This window comes from Glandiceps talaboti, chromosome 15 (genome assembly GCF_964340395.1).
Source record: "Glandiceps talaboti chromosome 15, keGlaTala1.1, whole genome shotgun sequence".
Lineage (NCBI taxonomy): Eukaryota > Metazoa > Hemichordata > Enteropneusta > Spengelidae > Glandiceps > Glandiceps talaboti.
The window spans coordinates 18887989-18908994 of record NC_135563.1 but is presented as its reverse complement, the minus strand read 5'-3'; the positions used below and the strand labels follow the sequence as shown (position 1 = coordinate 18908994).

At 34.7% G+C, this 21006-nt stretch overlaps 3 protein-coding genes across 3 annotated transcripts; 2 read left to right on the top strand and 1 right to left on the bottom strand.

Moving 5' to 3' along the window:
- Positions 1-418: 418 nt before the first annotated feature.
- Positions 419-1840, top strand: LOC144446397 (uncharacterized). Its single transcript, XM_078136151.1, has one exon. The coding sequence runs from the start codon at positions 419-421 to the stop codon at positions 1838-1840; it is 1422 nt and encodes a 473-aa protein (XP_077992277.1).
- A 4119-nt stretch (positions 1841-5959) lies between these two features.
- LOC144446403 (uncharacterized) lies at positions 5960-12290 on the bottom strand. The gene is made up of 6 exons (XM_078136157.1): positions 12046-12290; positions 10304-11149; positions 9509-9659; positions 8784-8957; positions 7788-7929; positions 5960-7435 (listed from the first exon to the last, which is right to left on the bottom strand). Exons 1-6 carry the CDS (start codon positions 12228-12230, stop codon positions 7185-7187), a joined length of 1749 nt encoding a protein of 582 aa, XP_077992283.1. The 5' UTR covers positions 12231-12290; the 3' UTR covers positions 5960-7184.
- A 267-nt stretch (positions 12291-12557) lies between these two features.
- Positions 12558-18976, top strand: LOC144446968 (coiled-coil domain-containing protein 172-like). The gene is made up of 9 exons (XM_078136834.1): positions 12558-12720; positions 13503-13588; positions 14298-14414; positions 14856-15021; positions 16084-16185; positions 16722-16824; positions 17316-17499; positions 17944-18164; positions 18845-18976. Exons 1-9 carry the CDS (start codon positions 12642-12644, stop codon positions 18888-18890), a joined length of 1104 nt encoding a protein of 367 aa, XP_077992960.1. The 5' UTR covers positions 12558-12641; the 3' UTR covers positions 18891-18976.
- The last annotated feature ends 2030 nt before the right edge of the window (positions 18977-21006 follow it).

The following is a 21006-nucleotide window of genomic DNA, read 5'->3' as shown; positions in this document are numbered from 1 at the left end:
AGGATATTAAAAATCAAAGCAAAACAGATGTCTGTTGAAATATACAAGTACTCATTGACATTTCCGTTCTTTAGCATGTTTTTCTGACATTGAAGATAAGAGGAAAGTGGTAAGCTGTGTATGTATTTGAAAGTGAAATGTTAAAACCAATATGACTGCACACATTGCACAAATGAATTTTTTATTCCAAACATTATAACACTGCAACTGAGTCACATAGGAGGGGATGACAGATAAGGCAAGTACATTTGTTGGCTATAAAGTCAATACATAATAGTGTGTATTGGAGTGAACTTACTAGATGTGCGAGCAGCTGTATGTGAGGTTTTTTTTTTACAGAAATCTTACCATGCATATTGAGTAACATATTATTAATCACATTGCAGGTAGAGCTACACAACTAGAAACACTGAAAAATATGAGTGACACTGAGAAACAAGTCATATGGGTGACATCTAAGATGCCAGAACAAAAAATAACAAAAGACATTGTGAAAGAAGAGGAAGAATACATTGATGAAGAGAGTATAGAGGAGATAGATGAAGACACAGAGGAGGAAAGTAAAGAACGTCAAGATGAACCCATGAATCACGAGGAAGAAGGAGGTGGTGGCGGTGGACAGTATGTGTTAACACAAGCTAGATTTCAATGTAGTATGTGTCACTTTGTGGCATCATGTCATCAAGCATACACCGATCACATGAATATCCATACTGGTATCAAACCTTACTGTTGTCAGTATTGCCCGTTTAGCAGTGCATTTCGTAGTAGTCTCCTACGACATGTCAAGATCCACACAAACGCTAATGAGAAGCCCTTCCGATGTGCGAGGTGCTCATACGAAAGCCGATATAAGTGGAATGTGACAGTTCACATGAGGAAATGTCATAAGGATTTTTCAGATTGTAAAGTTTCACTGCATACAACCAATAGTATGTCGCAACCATTGCCAAAAATTTCAAGTGTGTTTTCAGTCAATCCACCCATCTCACAGTCTTCAGAAACATCCTCCGAAATGAGTTCATCTCCAGAATCGATGTATGCATCAGTTAATATGAGCTGTACAACAGAGGAAAGAGATGACATTAGACACAGACAAGTAGCACCAGGGTTGCAAAGTCCTCCAACAAATGAACAAGTCTTTCATTTCTCAAATGCAATGACATCACCAAAACAAAATGATGTGAACGTTGAACATCACTTCCAGCAGCCAAACGATAGTCATTTTCCAAAAACAGCTGCAGCATTAAAACTTTTTCCGAGCACCACAAAGTCTATCGGTGTGCCTCAGATAAGAAGTGTGCCATATACAATAACAGCTCCTTTATCTCACACTATGATGCCAACACAGATACCCCTCAGTATGGCCACAATGGCTAATAATCCCCTGCTGACAACTGTATCAACAACAGCAAGAGACAACAGACTATATCAAGAACATAGGCGCCCTCTTGAAAGCCCATCTCCCAAAAATAACAGAGATCACCCTGAAAATATACCAACTCAGAACAATACAAATATGCCACCACCGAGTAACTCACCGGAAATTCAGAGTTCAGATAGTGTTAAATCGGGACCAGAGCCTAGCAAAACCTTCCGAACAGAAAGCACACAAACCAGTGAAGAGCCAAGTGTTTCTTGCACTAGATGTGCACAGTTGCCAAATAACTTGAAATCTTGTCACCACTGTGGTACTCTCTTCACAGATAATGTCATCTATACACTTCACATGAGTTGTCATGGGAAACGACATCCATTTCAATGCGGAATATGTGGTTACGAATGCAGAGACAAGATTGAATTCACTTGTCATATAACTCGCAGTCAGCACAAAAATTAAGTCGTACTTTATTTACAACTCAGTCCTGTCATCTTGCTCAATTAGAGTTTGCATAAGCTATGGAATAGCTATTTTCAACTATCTAAAACTATTTTGCTACAATCCTATTTTTAACTAATTACTAGAGAGATGCATGAAAGTTTTTGGATAACCAAATATTTTCACTTTGATGTGATAGAGACATTGATTTAAATAAACCAAAATAGAGGCAAATAATTTTCTTTTAAATTATAAGATAATTTTAATATGTAATTAACTCCCCAGGTTCATGTACTTTTGGAAAGTTTGTCAAAAATCCTGATATTTTAAATCCCTCTAGAAAATATAGGAAAAATTTTGTTACCTGCTTGAAACTGCTTGAAATGAAATTTGTGAAAAGGTCACCAAAAACACTGAAATTTTGCATTTGCCCAACCTCGAACAAAGTATTGGCATTTTTGATAAATTAATTATTATCAACACCTTGAAAGTTGTGTGCCACAATATCCTATTCAAAAAGGTGTTGAACGTGTAATATAAACTCTATGATAAGGTAAACATGGTGTCACTGAAGCGATGTAAAGCATCAATGCGTAGGAGCTTGGTATAAACCCACCTCAATATGCATAACTTGCAAACATGCCATCTTGAATGGTGCATGATGGGAAGTATAGTATCATTCATTTGATAAACATAAATGTTTGTCATTATGAATAGTCTCGTCCTGGTTACTCAGACCAAGAGAGGGCACTGTCTTGTAACCCCAAACTATAATAATCTATAGTCTTTTGCTTTTGAGCATGCTCAGTTTAGATTGCATCTGAGCATGCTCAGTGTGGATTGCCAAATTGGTTAATGTATTAAAATTATATGTGTACATCTCATGCTATAGTTTGATTTCTTAGCACACCCATACTTAATTCTATCTTTCTCGTCATAAAAACCAAAATGATGGGTTAGATGGTCGGTCACTTAAGAAATGTTAAAAAGTAAAAAAAGTAAGTGTATGAAAACATGTTGGTGATGCTTTCAATTCATAATTATACTTAAAGAAGGAGACTTTGAACCATTTGTTTATCAAAGTTCCTGAATTTCAGCAGTAAATGATCATTTTTGGTCAGATACATGCTCCAGGGATTGCCATTTCTCAGTCATTGACATGATTTTTTTATAATCCTGCCGTAAAGGGCAATTTTTTATTTTTTATTTCACCAGATTGAAGAAAAAGAAGGTCAGTTGGATCATGAGAAACACAGAATTAATTAAGGCTGCCCTTAGACACAATCTAACTGGTAGCATACCCAGTCAAAAGTCTTGATTGTAATGCAAGATTTATATAACATTGTCTTCTATTGGTGGTCTATGCAAGGATTTAGTCAGTTTATCAAGGCACTGGTTTAGATTTAGCATTCACCTTCCCAACACTTGGTCTTGAACTGTCAAAATGAAAGCCAAATCCAAACCAGTGCTTGTACACTGACTGTACCAGGATATAAAATCTATGCTGAAAGTTGAAAAATATGTTTCAGTTTAGAAAGAGTATGTTCTCTTTACTTTAGTTGATTCAAACAAGAAGTAAACTCGTAGTTCAGAAATGAGAGATTATTGTGGTTGGATTACAACAAAGAGAATTTTGACTTATACTATATGTAATGTCAGTTTACATGTAGAATAGATATTTTAAATGTATGTCAGTGTTGATATGTATACTTTGTGTACTGGAGCTGCAGTGATGTCAAATACTGTATGTTCCACAATATTAGAGGAGATGTTTTGCTGTATAGAATATATATGTTTGTTAGTGATAACTGTAAGTGAAGTTCTAAGTAGTTATGTGTTACATCAAAGTTAGATAGTAAGGTTGCGTGAACTCCAAGGAGGACATTTTTCATGTGTGCTTTGGTGAAACTTACAAGTCTCAACTCAAGATTTTACAATTCACTTACTGCAGTTTTAAAAATACAATTTTTCCCTGAAAATGTCACAATATTGAATGGAAGTGGGTGGAAAGCGTTGAGAAGAGTAACCTATAGACACTGCCATGAACCCAACATATTTTAAAGCCACTATGAAGTGTGCATTACAACTGAGAAATTGGGTTGTCTGTGTCCATTTGGTTAAACCACTGCAGTTGGGGTTTCAACCCATTCAGGGTTTGATTAAATTTACCATGCTGTATGTAAGAAGTGTCGTTCAGTTTGACTCTACTGTACAACACAGGTTTTCCCCAGGTACTCCAGTTCCTCCTGCATTAACACTGAACCAAAGGAGCCGAAAAATAGCTCCTGTTGGTTATCCAGTAAATAAATAAATAAAATTTAAAAAATCAAGCAACATAGAAGATATTATGACATAAGGAGCCAGGGTTATTATTTGAATGTGTATGAAAAATCACAACTCTGGGGCAAGTGTTTTTTTAATGCGAGACAAAGAGAGAATACTCAGCTAAATGTCTACCATTACCTATCAGTCTTTTATTCACTGATGAATAGTATGATGGCACAAATACAGCCACACTATTCTATGGTTGTTTTACAGAGGTTTCTTTTGCTTTTGTTTTGAAAACATATTCAATGAAATTGTGTCAGTAGAGTCCAGGTGTAGTTATTACCGTGGTAGTTGAGCCTTTTCTAAGATAGACCACAGACAAGTAACACCAATGTTACTTGTCTGTGGATGGACACAAAGTAAAACTATTGTCGCAACATGTTGATACAACAGTGATAAACTTTTGAATGGATGTTGGTTAATTATAGTCTCGGTAGGGAGATGTCTCTGAAAACTAGTCATGAACTTGTAGTACTGTGTTTGGACTTCTTATATTTTACACTATGTTGATCATAGGGTGATAAGAATAGCACAGCAGAGGAACTGCTATCACCCACTTGTGTAATCAGGGACGTATATACATCCCTGGTGTAATCTACCACATTAAAGAACAATAGATTTAGTTTGTGTCTATTCTTAGTAAACCAAAGGCTTGATTACCAGTTCCGTATCAATTATTAGTAAGAAGAAGAAGAAGAAAAAGAAACAGCTTGAATTTCCATCTAGTTCACTCCAGTTAATTAATCTCTGACATACAATATTCATATTGGGATATATCATAGTCTGTATGTTGGATTTCTTGACTGAAGATATCAACAGATATTATTAAAGGGTCCCAATGATTATCATTGCACATCTTTGGGAAGCTTTCCTTAATCCTCTCCTACTGGTAAGTTATATACAAATTACATCACGAGGAGAGTGTCAAGTCACATAAAAACTGAAGGCATGTGGGGCACTCAAAAGCTATACCGATTAAATCTATGATTCACAAATAAATAAATTTGTATTTTTTTCCCCAAAATATGTCAGCCACTTTTGAAGCAGGGTGTGTATTCTAAAGTATGGACTCAGCTCTTGATGAGATTGATCCAATGTCATTCGTGTTAGGTTGGGTTGGGTTAATCCTCATGCTTCCCCAATTGCATGAAGAGAATCAATTTTGGGTAGTCAGAGTATGCCATCACATGATCATCACGCATAATTTTTGGCAACTTGAGGTTCTTTGATGCTCACCTGGAGTATGTTTGATTTGTACACTTATATCTTATCAATGATTGTCAGTGAATCACAATCATAACATCATGTTTGGTAAATACCAATCACAATCCTGATTGCATAATCACAGTAATGGTGACTTGAACCATGACTGATGTGATTACAAGATAGCAACCATTAGAAAAAGCATTTGTGAATAGTCAGACTGGTCATTTGTTGTCATAACAACAATTTTGATGGTGTAAAATGAATTGATTTTTAGGAAATACAAGAAACTTTGTGGAATTATTACATGTAAAATAACCATGTTTGTGATCAAGTGTTTTGTTTACAATCAGATAAATCAAAATCATGATTGTGCAAATCAAGTACGACCACCGACCCAGGTAGCATAAGTGAACACACCTCAGAGATTATAAAATGTATTCTGTAACCAGATATGAATATGTATGTATTAGTTGGATAACAAGCAATCTCTTTAATTCTCAGATTGTCTGGTAAATTGTAGTATATGTAGCCTACAAATTCTTTGTTGCCAAGCATACTTTACCAGAAATAAAACAAATGTTAGCCCTCTAAAAAAGAGACTTGGAGTAATATTTTCTTAATGTGAGTATCTATTTATTTATTGTTTTTATGCAAATACATATATGGTTTCAATGTAAATACATTTTCTTAGGAAAAATACTTTTTACCATCTATGAATGATGCAAAAGAAATTTATTACATGTGTTTTTAAAAACATACTACGCTTCCCTGTTTTCAGTTTTGTATATACATCCAATGGCCATATACTCAATAAAGTAGAAATATTTCAAATCAGAATTAGTTGTGTTATGATTAACACCTGCTTCCTTTGCATCAACAAGTAAATGAATATGTAAATGAAGATATAGTGGTATTTGATTGGCTGTTTGAAACATGCTTGTCCAATGGGGGCATTCTTGCAAGCCAGAGCATATTTTCTATGTTATGAAAAATAAGATGGATGGTGTGGTGCCATAAAGAGGTGTGTACTTTTATGACAATGAGTGGCACAAAATTCTATCTGTGTTCATTTGTTGATGTCAACTTTAATATGCAGGAAGTCTATACAAATGTTACTGTCATGTGTGGCAATACTGAAGGAAACTACATCTTAAATTGGACTAGACTCAAATCAAATATTTGAGTTATGGTAAATGAAATAATCATTCAATACTAGTATACAAAATGGCAATGTAAGTACAAAAGATAATGGAACTGCCCATTAAACAAATACTATATTAATTATACAATATGTTAAATGTTGACCTGTTTAACAAATAATCATACTAAACCTTAGAAAAAGTTGCAAAAATGTGTTGCGATAGTGAAAAAACTTGTCATGCCCAAAATAGTGCCATCTTAACTGAATAAACTAATAGCATTTTCATGTGGATAATTGTAGATACTAAACAATTTTTACAAAATGTTGGTGTTTCAGATAACTATATATATATAATCATAAAAGCACTCGTACCCTGTGATGTGGGTGCTAGAGTTAGTACCCGGGGTATTTCCACTTGTTCTTGTGGGACTTTCATTTCTGCTTCACTCATGAAAATACACATCCAAGCACTCTTGCAACTATATTGAGTATGCAACATTAGTATTCACATGTCATGAAGTTCTATCTTATTACATAACTGGTCATGTGTTCTATCCAAATCTTTTGGATATACCTGTATATTGTAAGGTGTTATCAGTACTGAGGTTTTACTTGCAGGCAGGTCACCTATCAATAGTGTTCTCTCTGACAAGGTATTATACCATGAAATTGTCAATACAGGCAGGCATATTAACTTGATTCTTCAACATTTTCAGCAACACATCTATATGCTCGAATGACATCACGTATCGGTGCTCTACACATGGGGCAGTTTAACCCTTGACCTTTGAGTCGTAGACCACAGGTCATGCAGACACACATGTGACCACACTGGTATAGAACACTGTCAACCCCTCTATCCAAGCAGATCAAACAATTTCCATCTTGAAGTGGTTGAGCAGTGGAGGCTGGTGCACAACTCGGTGATGCATTGCTTCCACCTGTCAGTGAAAAAAAGATATAAAATGTAATTGTTTAAAGATAAATGTGATTTATGAGCACATTTTTTTTATATTTTTATTTAACTTGCTCAATTTCAAAATCAGGCTTTTCAGCTCTCAAATGTCATACAATTTTGTACACACATTAATATACATTATAGTGTATAATTCTGTTGTCTCAAGTCAGCCTAATACTGAGAAAATACCCCAAAGGAGCACTTTCAGTTCACCATCTGGTTGTAATGTGTACCTTTAGTAATTCTGAAATTGTTGCGTATACTAAATGAATACTGAATAATAATCAGGAAGTTACAAAAAATGAAATCAGCCTTATAAACAAATAATTTCTTACCTGCAACAGTTGCTAAAGCTGCTGCCACCTCCTGTCGTATAGCTCTCTGGATGTCCAACTGCATCTCAAAATTCATTCTCACCATATTCTTCAACTCTTCCAGTTCTTGTCTCATGGTTTCCAACATAGGATTGGCATTACTCTGCAATTTATAACATTTAGAAATGATGTAATATACTTCTTTAAATCAATTGTACAATATGCTAGTAGGTGACTTTTTGAACCAACCTTCATAATAGGTATGTAAGACAACAGTTTTTGGTATGTGTAATGGTTGGAATTTGTCATGAAGGCCTCCATATCAAACCAACCACTTTAGAATCTAGATCACTTGTAGTCTTGGTTACCCAGACTCTCACTGCTGGGGGCTCTACCAAGAGACCACCCAGGTGACAGCCTGGGGAAAGGTGATCCCAAATCGCCCACACTGGATCCGTCTCACAGAGCAGTGCATTCTGGGGAATACTTCACATCATCCAGGTTCCTTCATGACAGGTTTGCATGTCTCAAGTGACTGATTCATCTTAATTACAAAGAACGGGCCCTGTAAGACTGTTTTTCATGACATGGAAGAAATTTACTGTGTGACTTTCGGTGCAGGTGACTTGGAATTATGTTTCCCCAGACTCTCGTCTGGGTGGTCTCATTGTAGCGCCACCAGTGGTGAGACTCTGGGTAACCAAGAATAAATCACTGACTGAAGTATCACAACTTGTGCATGGGTACTAGTCTCGCTGCCAGACTCGTGACTATTGTCCGTTAGCTTTGTAAGGTGCATAAAGTGCGCCCTGAGCAGTGAAGCCGCGAAAAGTGAGGGATTTTAGTCCTGACAAGTCCCTCTATTCTTGCGGCTAAGCTGCTCGGCATCCATAAAAAGATTAGGGAAGATAGTCACGTGCCTGGCAGCAAGACTACATGGGTACCTGAAGAGCAAACAAAGAACTTTAATCCTTCTATAACTAGAAATAGAGAATGTCTAAAACAAAATATACTAACCATGTAAGACATCTCTTCTTCTGCAGTTAGTGGTACTTGTATACCAAGGTTACTAAAATCATTTCTTCTGTGGGGTGTACTAGACCTCAGAGATCTGACAAAGTCAGCAACATGTTGTCTGTCTACACCTGTTTCTCCTCCTTCTACTCTTTCAGAAGCTCCTTCTAATCTTCTCTGTTAACAAATACACAACAACAACAAATTATTGATTATACCATGCACGAGCCAGGTTCAACAAAAAATATGGAATATGTACTCTGATCATTCTATGTTATGATAACGTGTGTCTATTACATTGGTTCTGCTTTGAAATATGAGTCAAAACATCAAAATTACTTTCCCCAAAATGTCTTTGATATTACTTGTGCTGGTATAATTATGTTATTCTGCAATATTTTTCTTTCAGCCGGAAAATACTTGTGATCTAAGGATTTTCACTACTCATCTAGTGACGCATCGTGACAAAGGAACCTTAGGTCTCTCATATTTTCCTTGGCTGAATGAAGACAAATATTGGGGAATAACATCTAAGCATCTGAAGTGAACAATAAGGAAGCCTTTAAATAACATAGTTGAAAAAAAGAAATTGCCACACTTAGAGGTCATTTCTAACAGTAAATATGAAATTTGCTAAGCCCCACACCTTTGAAATCCTAAGATAGACATCAAGTTTTTATTGAGAAAATGACAAAACATCGTATGACAAGGTGACAATGAATTCTTACCTGCAAGTGAATTTCAAGACGTCCTCTGAGATCACCATCCAAACTTTGTGATACCAGTCTTCTATGAACAAGCTCACTAATTTCAGAAACAAGTTCCTCTCTCTGAGCCTCTCTGACTTGCCCTGGATCACTCCCAGTCTGTGGTTGCTGCCTGAAAATATCATACACAAAAGTTTAAATTACCCAGACTATTTTTTTGTAAACAGACCACATTTTTTGTATGGACCATGATCATAACATCTGGCTCTAAAACTACACTGTTTGCACTTATCCAGACAGAATAAATGACTTCGGTCTTTTTATTTGTATCAGATGCATTAATTAAGGGAAAATGGGCTTTTCTTTAAAGTTTTGTCATAGGATATTTACATATTATATGATTTTAAAATATCATACAATAATTACATTATGTACAAATGAATACTTGCCTTGGTGTACACACATACTAGTGGCATTTACACTGCCACCACCAACAAAAACATTAGTACATGTACATACTTATATGGAAGTAAGTATGCCATTATTCCATATTCTATGAGAAATCTCATGCACAGACTTGCATTTTTATGAAATTTGTGCTTTCAGATAAATATATCAAATAATATCAGTGCAAATATGGGTACTCTGGTATTTGCACATGTGCTTGTAGCAGTTTCTGCTGTAATATATCATTCACTTCCCTCTTGAAAGTTTGGTCACAAACCACAAACACTCATGCAAATATCATGTTTACACGATCACACTGGCACTCATGCGTCTTAAGATTCTTTTGTATTATTTACAAAGTATACTTACTGCTGTGGTAAACGTATTCTGGCATTGGGTGGCTGTTGTTGCCATTGGTTTCGTACTTGTGTTGGCTGCCTCTGTTGCCATCCTTGTGTCTGTGGCTGATGTGGGAATGGTTGTTGTGGCATTTGTTGCCATGGTGACATTCCATGGTACATCTGCTGTGGTTGTGCTGCTGGCATTGGATGCTGATGCATTCGTTGCCACTGATGAGTCATATTCATATGTCCTTGTTGCTGTGGCATCTGTGGCCATGGTGATTGTTGCTGTGGCATCTGTGGCCATGGTGACTGGTGTTGCTGTGGATACTGTGGTGGGAACTGATTCATCATTGTGGGTTGTGGTTGGGGTGGTAGTGCTGGTGGTGGTGGTGGTATGTTCATCATTGGGTAGGGTTGGTTTGTTGGCACATGGGGTGGTGTGAATGATGGTGGTGCAGGCCATGTCAAATGATCCATTGAAGAATGTGAGCTGACAGCACTGACAAAGCTTGACTGACTCAAAGTGTCCCAGTTGTCCTCAGTATTCATCATAGCACCTGCAGCTCTCTCCTGTTCACGTCGCTCTCTGTGTGCCTTATCGGCTCCTCCTTCCTGTCTAATTATGGTTCCACGGATGACATTTTCTAGGTCTCGTTTAAATGATGAACTCTCAAGGACTGATGTTACTCTTCTTCGTTCAAAGAGTCCCTGTACTTCTAACACTAAAGGGTCATTAGGGGAACGTTCTGGTCTTGTATTCATTCTTGGATTGGTTTGCTCTTGTAGGAAATTCTCCACTTTCTGGCGGGCATCTTTCCCAGTGACTGGTTTTTCACCATGCTGTAGTTTTCTGAGTTCGAACATGAGCTCACTGGAAAATAAAGAAGAATGTACACTAAATACCTAAACTAGTACACACAGGCAAATGTATTGGTATATTCTGATGTATCGTAACTATAAGACTTTCTCTTGACCTGGGTGAAATAGCTACTGGTAGCATTTTTAGTCACAAGATCAAATGACTCTGAGTACATGCTAGTATGAGTCATAGCACTTTGGTTGTCAATTTGACTCAAAAAGTAAAAATAAAACAGTTTATTTACTTTATCAGTACTTGTATATTATCCTTTCAAACTGTGTGCACATATCTTAGAGCACTATGAGCATAATATCTTAGTTGTGGAAGGTGTTTCATAAATATGTACTTTTATTATATTCACACAGCATATAATTTGTATATCAGATTAATCCAAATACTTGATAGCTTGCAGTATATAACAGCAAGCTCAAGTCTAGGTTAAAACAATGAACTACAAATATCTGCAGGGGTGTTGCTTGCGAAATTTCTATTTTACTTTTATTTTCCAAATGGGTACTATTATTCGTTTTCTCTGTCGAAGTCGAGTTCTGCCCGTTCAACACCAAAAAAAAATTATTTCTAAACTGAATAAATCGCCTGGTGGTTGGTATTTATTCTCTGCAGTTCTGTATATTGCACTCTGCCTAGATCATATTACTTTTTATTTCCTTAAAACATTGGGTAACACGGAAAATGTGTCATTTTAACACATGCCGGCATGTATTAAAATGACATATTTTCCGTGTAGATGACAATCGCGGTTACAACCGAGTTATTACACATAAGGGGTTATTTACTTTTTTTTCAAGCTCTGAATGGTACATACAATGATACATGTAATGCGTGATAACAACATAAACTTTAAACTTTCACTGAAATTGCGTGGGTGGAAAAAAAAGTTAACTTACCTTCGTTGTTTCTGTATGAGCTTTTCCCAGCCTGAGTCACCTGTTGCGCTTGAAGGGGCGGCACAAGGCGTCTTGTTACCGGGGATGCTGTCGTCTGCTTTGCAGCCTCCCGCGGCCTCCGATATGTCCACTCTCACGTCTTCTTTGCTGGAACTGCTTGAAGTTGTACTCACAGAGTCTGCCATAATAACGATTTTCGGTCGGGATTCTTCTCGCGCTACCTAGAGAATGTTGCTCTCACTGCCGTTACCTTGCTGTATCTGCAGTCTTTATATAGGTCAGGTGAGTCATCATTTGCGAGGCCCTGCCCACAACACAATAAACAAACATGAATATCGCGCCAGCAGTATGAGCTCATCTTCCACTTTTAGTGACTTACCTCACCGACCTATGACATCATTTAGAACACTTTCGATTGGTTAAGATCATGGGCCATATCTTTTATTTCCGCTTCCGGTATTACATGTATGAAAAGCAGCAGACGACCTTTTACATTTCTCGGACGATAAAATCCAGATGTGACAAGTCTACTCCTTAAAGAGTATTTTAAAAAATTAGCAAACGTACGAAGAATTTGAGAAAGGCTTCTGTGAACCATGAGTCTTGATGAATTATTTGTCCAAATTTTGCAGTCCGAGCAGAAAGCTCAAGCAAGGCGAAATTATTTGATAAAAAGTAAGTGGCATGTCATGTCATACAATTTCATTTCTGGTATTTTACGATAATTCATGAAAACTCGGAAATTTTAAAATTAAATGTTGCACCTGTAATATTTATTATTGATTCAGTCATAGACCCTACACCAACGTTGCACTGTAGGGTCTATGATTCAGAACTCAAACACTGTAAATTGAATTTATTAAATTAAATATTTGAATAACAACGAAGATAGCGTTACATAATTTGTAGTCCTGTTTACGTTTGCAGACGTAGACGGACTTGGGATGGGAGTACGAGTAACTCGATTGTGACATTGCCTCATTTACACCACCCAAGGACCAATGTCAAAATACCGTCCCTGGCCATATCATTTACTAGTATATAAACACTTATCAATATTTGATTGTCTTTGTCAGCTAGCTTTGATACCCATAATTTTACATGTGATATTAATACTAATAATAGAACTTTGAGAATTCACAGTACTTAATTTTTATGACGTCTCAATTACAGAATTTGTTGCTGAATTTTGTGCAATAATTAAATAGGTTTTTATATTTCTGCATTGCTCTATCATTTTCCGATAACTTTTAGAACTTCTGATGTTTTAAAGAGAAGGCATTTTAATACATATAGTCTCAGTTATCTGAACTTCTGGCAAACATTAAACGTTTTTTATATCCCTGCATTTTTTGATACAGTAAGAACTTTGACTGTACTCATGTTTTTTTTAATGTTCTCACAAATAGAAAGAGGGGACATTTTTAACATTATAGTCTTTATTTTCTGAATTTCAGATAAAACTGAAACAAACGTTGTTCATGAACTGGTAATAGATACAAATAAAGAGGTGAAGGCATTAAGAGAACAGTTACTTTTAAAGGTATGCAATGAAAAGGTGTGGTGAAAATGATAAGTACCACAACAACTTTTAACCTGAAAGATTGATAGGCAAAGGATTAGCTTGTCTACTTGCATCTCAACGAGCTTTGTTTTGGCATGTGCCGTCCCCTTCCCTTTACTGGTGAAGAATTCATTAGACATATACAAACTCTTTAACTTTGTATTCTCCAATTAAGATAATGAAGTCCATGTTCATATCTGTCCAAATAGACTGCAATATGGTAAGCAGTCATTTTGTGGTTTCCATTTAATAAGTCATGACCCAGCTTGACATATGTCTTTCTCCTAACCTGTCTGATTTTATGTAATCTTAAAATTTATCTTTATAGATCTGCTTTTACTTTTTGATGAAAAATTGAACACAAAATTGTGTTGTATATACTTTGCCATCTTTCATCATGTTTTTACCTTAGATGTTGATGCTATCTATTTCCTGTTTATGATGTGTATTTCATAAATTTTATTTCCATGCAAGTAAACAAATGCATGTATGCATTGCCTTGATTAAATAAATGAATAATAAATATATGAATAGAAATGAATAAATGCATAATAAATATACATATAAATAATAATGATTTATTATACCTCAGAGCCAAACTGAAAGCATATAGGCAGTCTATGTAAGGGATACTTATAAGCCAGGATGTATAATCTATATTTTTGTCTTCTATTTCATAACTTTTAAGTATCAAACATTAGGTGACGAAGAACTGAAACTGAAATGGCTCAAAAGTAAAGAAGGCATTTTACAAGAACAAGTTCAGGAACTGGTGGCAAGCCAAACTCTTTATACAAGTAATTTGGTAAGAACTAAAATTCTATTTTTTCATTTGATAACTTCATGTAATAAAAATCATAATTTTTTAGATATCAATTTGCAAAAAATTCAAATAAAAGGCTACCAAATTGCAAATTATATTATACCAGTATATTGATGGCGCAAATCGAGAGATCTGATTGGTCTAGACATCGAAATAGCGCGTCTAAAATGAGCGACAATGCACAGTTGGCACGCATCCAAATTTTGATGTTCACTGTTCGGTTTTGACCAGAGAACTCAATATATGCACTCGCTATCGCTCGTGCATATATTTCATTCACTGGTCAAAACCTCTTGGTATACCATTCCCAGGGGGTGGTTTATTGCTTAAATATCACCATGACAATAACATTGGTCTGTTCTGTTAATGTATACAATACTCTATGCTTTATTTCTCTATGTATCAATATTATATCAACTAAAGGAAGAGACACAGACAACAGCTCTCAAAAGAAGAGAAAATTTTGTGTTCAAAATTCAAAAGTTCAACAAGAGATATGATTTATGTGAAAGTGGTCAAAAATTAAGGCAGGATGAAGCAAAAACCAAACTTACCAAATTGATGCAAGAGGAAGAAATACTAGAGAAAGGTAACATCTAGACTTTTAAATTTTGATCCATTATGTAGATTACTACAGTATTTTTGCTAAGTAGGTAAAATCTAAAATTCAAAATTAAAATAACTGGGATTCCATGTTATTTTACCTGGATTCCCTAACAAAATTACCATAGACAATATAAAGTAAGGTAACAAAACAAAATAAAACAAAACAAAACAACAAAAATTACCATAACAAAATTACCATAGACAATATAGGAAAACACTGTCATTTTTACCCCTTTCTCCCTTTCTGTTACCAAGGTTCTCCAACCTTAAAAACACTGTTACTAAGATTAAAATTTAAACTCCAGGTATATGTGAACATACAAGTACTTGAAAAGTCAGCAATAGCCAATTGTCTGAAACCAAAATCATTCAAATCTATCCAAACTTTGCCATATAAAAGCTTCTTCCTTGCCCTTTTGAAAAAAGAAAAGAAAAGAAGAAATTTAAGATTCACCATCTTGTTTTCGAGGAAATCGACAAGCTTTTATTTTCCAATAGAGTTACATGTAACACAGTATTTGGTTGCCACATTTGATTCTAAACTAGGTTAATCATAAGATAATTTGTACCTCTACTTCAAAAACATGTATGGTGATCCTTGATTCTTTACTTGATAGGTACTAAGAATGAGGTCGCAATTTTTTCTAACAAAGTTATAGTAAATGTTTAATACTTTTATTTCCAAGACACGTAGATTGTGATGTCTGTCACTTTTATGCATTTTCACTCATTCACCATGCCCTGGTATTTCCTGTAGGTATTTTATTTCTTGTTCTTTTAATGTTAGAAAATGAGGGCCTAATGATATACATTGTGCTGTTTTTTATTCATTAAATTATGTATGATATACTTCACTCAGAGTCTGAATTCCAAAAATTAGCATCTCATGGTTTCACAATATGTGCATTTCTGTTTGTAGACTCAGCATATACAGTATGTTCAATCAGAATGGCAAAACCTACCTTTTATATGAGTCAGTTAATAAAAAAATCATGATAAAAAAAGGGGTCATTATTTAAAATGTGCTTTTTTATTGTAAAATCAGAATTAACTACTTTCAAGAGCCACCGTGAACAAGTGCAGTGCTTGGAGGAAGACAAGTGTCTACTAAAATTGGAGTTAGAAGATATTCTACAGAAAATTCATGGTATTCTGATTTAAGGAAATTTCATTGCCTCAATTTGCCTTGAGATAGTCCTAAGGGAATATACTGCGATAATAGTATAGATGGAATAAAGACCATTTTTATCTGAATCATTGCAACAACAAAAATGTAGAGCTGAACAGACAAAAGCAACACTATCAATTTTACAAGTTAAAATATCCTATCCTACCACCATATATTTTAAGTGTCATACACAGTAAACTTGTTATATATATTGTTTAAAAAAATATTATTGAAATACAACCAAAAACATTGTTTTCTTGCTCAGGAATCATATTTTGCATCTGTTCTGAACTCAGAGCGTAAAAAATGTACCTAGCATATTCTGCGAAATCACTAAATTGAACCAAACAAAACATCACCTTAAGAAGCTTAGTGATTTAGCTAGAATATACTTTATGGTTAATTATTTACATTCTGAGTTTGAAAAATTATTTTTTTTAAATCATTGAGATAGAAAATTACATATAATTTCAACATGTTTAACTATTTATCATATTCTGTCCTATAATTTCAAGAATTAGAAACAGAAATTGAGAAGGAACATGCTGTGATAATAGAGTTAGAGAAAAGGAAGATGTCAGTTGCTAAGAAACCACAGACTGATCCAGAATTTCAAAGGTAAAATGTTGTCTCTATATAAAATGTGTACACTTAATTCCCCACCTTCAATGAAATTATGATGTACTAAAGTAACACTTGCATTGTATCAAATGTAAACAAAGTATAACAATCATTTTGACCCTGTAAATTTTGATCTCTCAATATTATTCATTGAAGTTCTAAATATTATTCAGTATAGATTTATGTTAAATGTATTTTCTTGTGTATTTTCTTTTTATTGGAGGGGGTGGGATTGTATTTTTTTTAAAATGTTTTAATATTTTACAATTATGAGGTGCTTTTACATGACAGATCTTACTCAAAGAAATTTGCTTATTGTATAATATAAAGCCTTGCATCCCCATGCAAGGTCAAATTTTTTACGGCGGACATACAACTTTTTTGGAACAGCGCCCTCAAACATACATGTTATCTTTTATTTTGTTTTTCATTTTATTCAAATGTGAAGCCCTACATATACCTAACTTGTACTGTTTCTCACCATACAGGTTACAAATGGAACTTGAATCATGCAAAGCATACTCAATGGAGGAAATGTGTGAAGTATACAGGTTAGAACTACAGCAGCTACAACAAAAACAGTGGCAAAAACAGCTTCAACAAAGACAAAATATGAAAACAAGAAAAGTTTCACAAAGTCAAAATCAAAAACACAGAAATAGTAGAATACAGGTAAACCATTCATTGGGTAAAAATTTGACAGCAGGCTTAAATAACTTATTATTCTATTATTACTTTGAACTGGTGTTTTTGGCAGCTGATGTATGTACAAGTTTGAACTTAGATTCATCATTTTGAACAAACAAGCAAAACATTTAACTAATAACCAGTCAGTGGTTTTGATCTTAAGTGATTTATGAACAAAAACAAACTGTAATTTGTGTCTTCACATACTGTGCTAGAATTCAGAGTATCAGTTATAAATATTCTACGTCAATGTGATTATGCGAGTATACAATCCTTGAATTTGAAAACTGATAATACTACACTATGCCACTCATATATACTATACTATTGCACTTTGATTTTGATTGTAAATATATAACATGTAAATAATAAAAGGGATAAATTTCTTGCTCAGAAGTGAAATATAATATGTATATTTTTTTATTGTAGATGGTCCAGGGTAGGTTGGCTACTGTTAATCCCTATCAAAGTCAAGATAACTTAAATGACACTGATGTTCAGACAAGTTCTGATGTTGTGGCCATTACTAGAAGAGAACAAAGTGAACCAGCAGCATCTCAACAAACACAACCAAATCAAGTACACAGACAAGAATCTGAAAGTACCAGTACAAGAAGTATGAGGAAATCATCCAGAATGTTGCCATCCATGTAAGTGTCTTTCACAGATATATAACCTGTACTAAAGTGAAGTAAAAATAAAATTAAAACTGTGGTTGTCATTTAGGTCATTGAAGCTATACTCAGTATAAACAGGCCCATAAGGTTGGAACTTTAATGAGTAGTGTTCTTCGATACACAACCAAGTTACTTTTTTTTCACCATACCACCATCTAGTGGTGAAGAGTAATCATTGTCAGTTTGTCTTGAGGAAGGCAACAGTGATGTTGCCGAAATGTAGATGTGAAAAAAAGTAACTTGGTTGTGTATCACAGAACACTACTCTATCTTTGAAGTTGTAATTTGGCAAGCAGAATAACTCAGTATTTATGAAATACCGGGTATATACAAATTGTTCATAACCACACACTTTTCATTACTAACCCTGTAATAGTGCAAGTTCTAAGCAACAATTTACTCAAACAATGCGTGGCAGGAAAGTCAAAATGAACAAGCATATACAAATGCAAAAATTCTGACTACTAAATGGGTGTAATTGTCAGAATGACATCAGTGTTATACATTCTATCCTTTGCTGACAGTCTTTTCCCTTTGATGATTCTATATTAGTGAACTCCTCTGTAATAAATATTATAGGATATTTAAAAATTATTTTAGAGTTGAACTAACATGCATGCTCAAACAATTCATGTTTCTGTTCTGTTTCTTAGACACCTACCTCCTCGAGCAAAGAAAGTCCATTTCAAGAATTCTTGAACAGACATGGAAAACAAAGAGAGAAATGTGTGTACAAGTATTTGACTGTTGTTCTTCACCTGCTTAAAAAGTATCAACCACTGGAATCATAATGAGAAATATGAAATTGTCACCTTTGTTCTTTGCTTTCCCAAGGTGACAATGTCAACTTTCTTATATCTTTCAACTGCCTTGGGTGGCCACCTCAGTGCTCTTGGACTCCTTAGTTTCTTAAGATTAGTCAAACTATTGGACAGATTTTCAGCATGATACAGTCAGGAAAGATATAATTACATTAATAGAGGACTTGCATAATTGTTACTTACTTCAGGCGAAAGTGTGGTTAGTGCAAAGTGAAATGTCTGGTAGGACAAGCACTCAAGATGAAAAAACACAAGTCTTACAAGTCCATTAGTACAATTGTTTGAACTAGTACAGATGTGGAAGTGGAATAGTTTCTGCAAATAGAAGTCAAATGCATCAGCATACCTTTGTTTGCAAAATTGAACAGCTTTGTGACACTGTTGACTATTACTAATTGCTTGTTCCAGTACAAATATTTCTTCGAAATGTGAATGAAAAAGAACAATAAAGAACACTTTAATCTTTATTAAAATTAATATTTATTATCTCAGTCTACATTCCATGTAAATGGTTATTATAAAACATTCATATTACTACAATAACATCTCATATTCTTAGAAAACAGAACTAATTTTGATAAAAGAGTTTACCAGCGGTCAAGAATACAATACAACTAAATGAGTGTATGAAATTATTGACTACACAAACAAAGTTTTTTGAAAGATTATGTTATGTAAGCAAGTCAAAATTGGTTCAGTATTATTGGTGTGGTTTTTCCAGTATGAAGAAGTGATTGATTGTTAATCTTATTCCTGCCAGATGAATAGAAGGTTATTGTATAACATGTCCACAGGCATTGACTTTCTTTTACACATTCTAAATCCACTGGCTATGGCTTCAGTCAATTGTCAGTATTTAACAATTACTTTAAATAGCTATACCTTTCAAGTTAGAAAATGTCCCAGTGCTCACCTCATATAGTAGCCTAGTGCTATCTGTGGCATCGAATCTCAAGCTTTTTACAGAGTTAATTAGACACCATGCGTAGATCTAGAATATTCATACAGTGCATTCCCAATCCCTTCAGTTATACTTGAAATTATAACTGTCTGCTATAACAACTGAGCTGGCAAAGCTTCCATGGATACATGAGAATAGCTGTGTACTATGACCAAGATGACCCCCCCCCCCCTCCATGCAGTAAATGCATGTAGACAAGTTTACAAACTGTATGTGATATTATTAGACTGAACTGTTATTCTACCTCACCATTCTGTATTTACTATAGAATCACATGAGATAGCACTGATCTACTCTCAGGTCAATATAACATTCAAGAAACCTCAAGTCAAAATTTACAACACATCACTGAGTTAGACCAAATAGCTCTAGCTATGAGTTCACAAAATTTCCCACATTTGTGTGGGTATGTCAGTTACATATAATGTGTGAAGTAACTGTTCACTGTGGTATAAAACAGCTTTGTAAATTGTAGTTAGTCTTGTACTTATTGAGAGAACATCTGTGGTTCACATGGATATTCTATGAACTCATGCAGCTACTTTCAAAATTTCAAGTAAATTTCAAGTAAATAATTCTGGTGAGGCTAGTGGACTGTGCTGTTGAATTCTTTGATATAAAGCTGACATCAACTACAAACTTAATGAAACAACAACAAAATGTCAAATACTTACATAATACTATGACTAATACTATGATCTCTACTATAGACAATTGTCTACTATCTATCTTTATTGAAGTTGAAAGAGAAAGGAAATTTTATGGTAACTCTTCAGGCAGTTTTCTACTACAAATTTGTAGAAGCAGATCTTTACTGTATTCACTACAAATCAATACATTTAGAATTAAAATAAACCACAAAAGAAGCCTGAAACAAAAACAGTTCACTGATAATACAAAACTACTTTTCTTTACTCACAGATACTGTAAACTTGACAGATATACATCTATCATGCTAACTAATTTTGGTGTCACTGACAGCAGAGTTGTGTTAAAAAAAGTCACAAAATTTCATTGCTTCTATACACACATT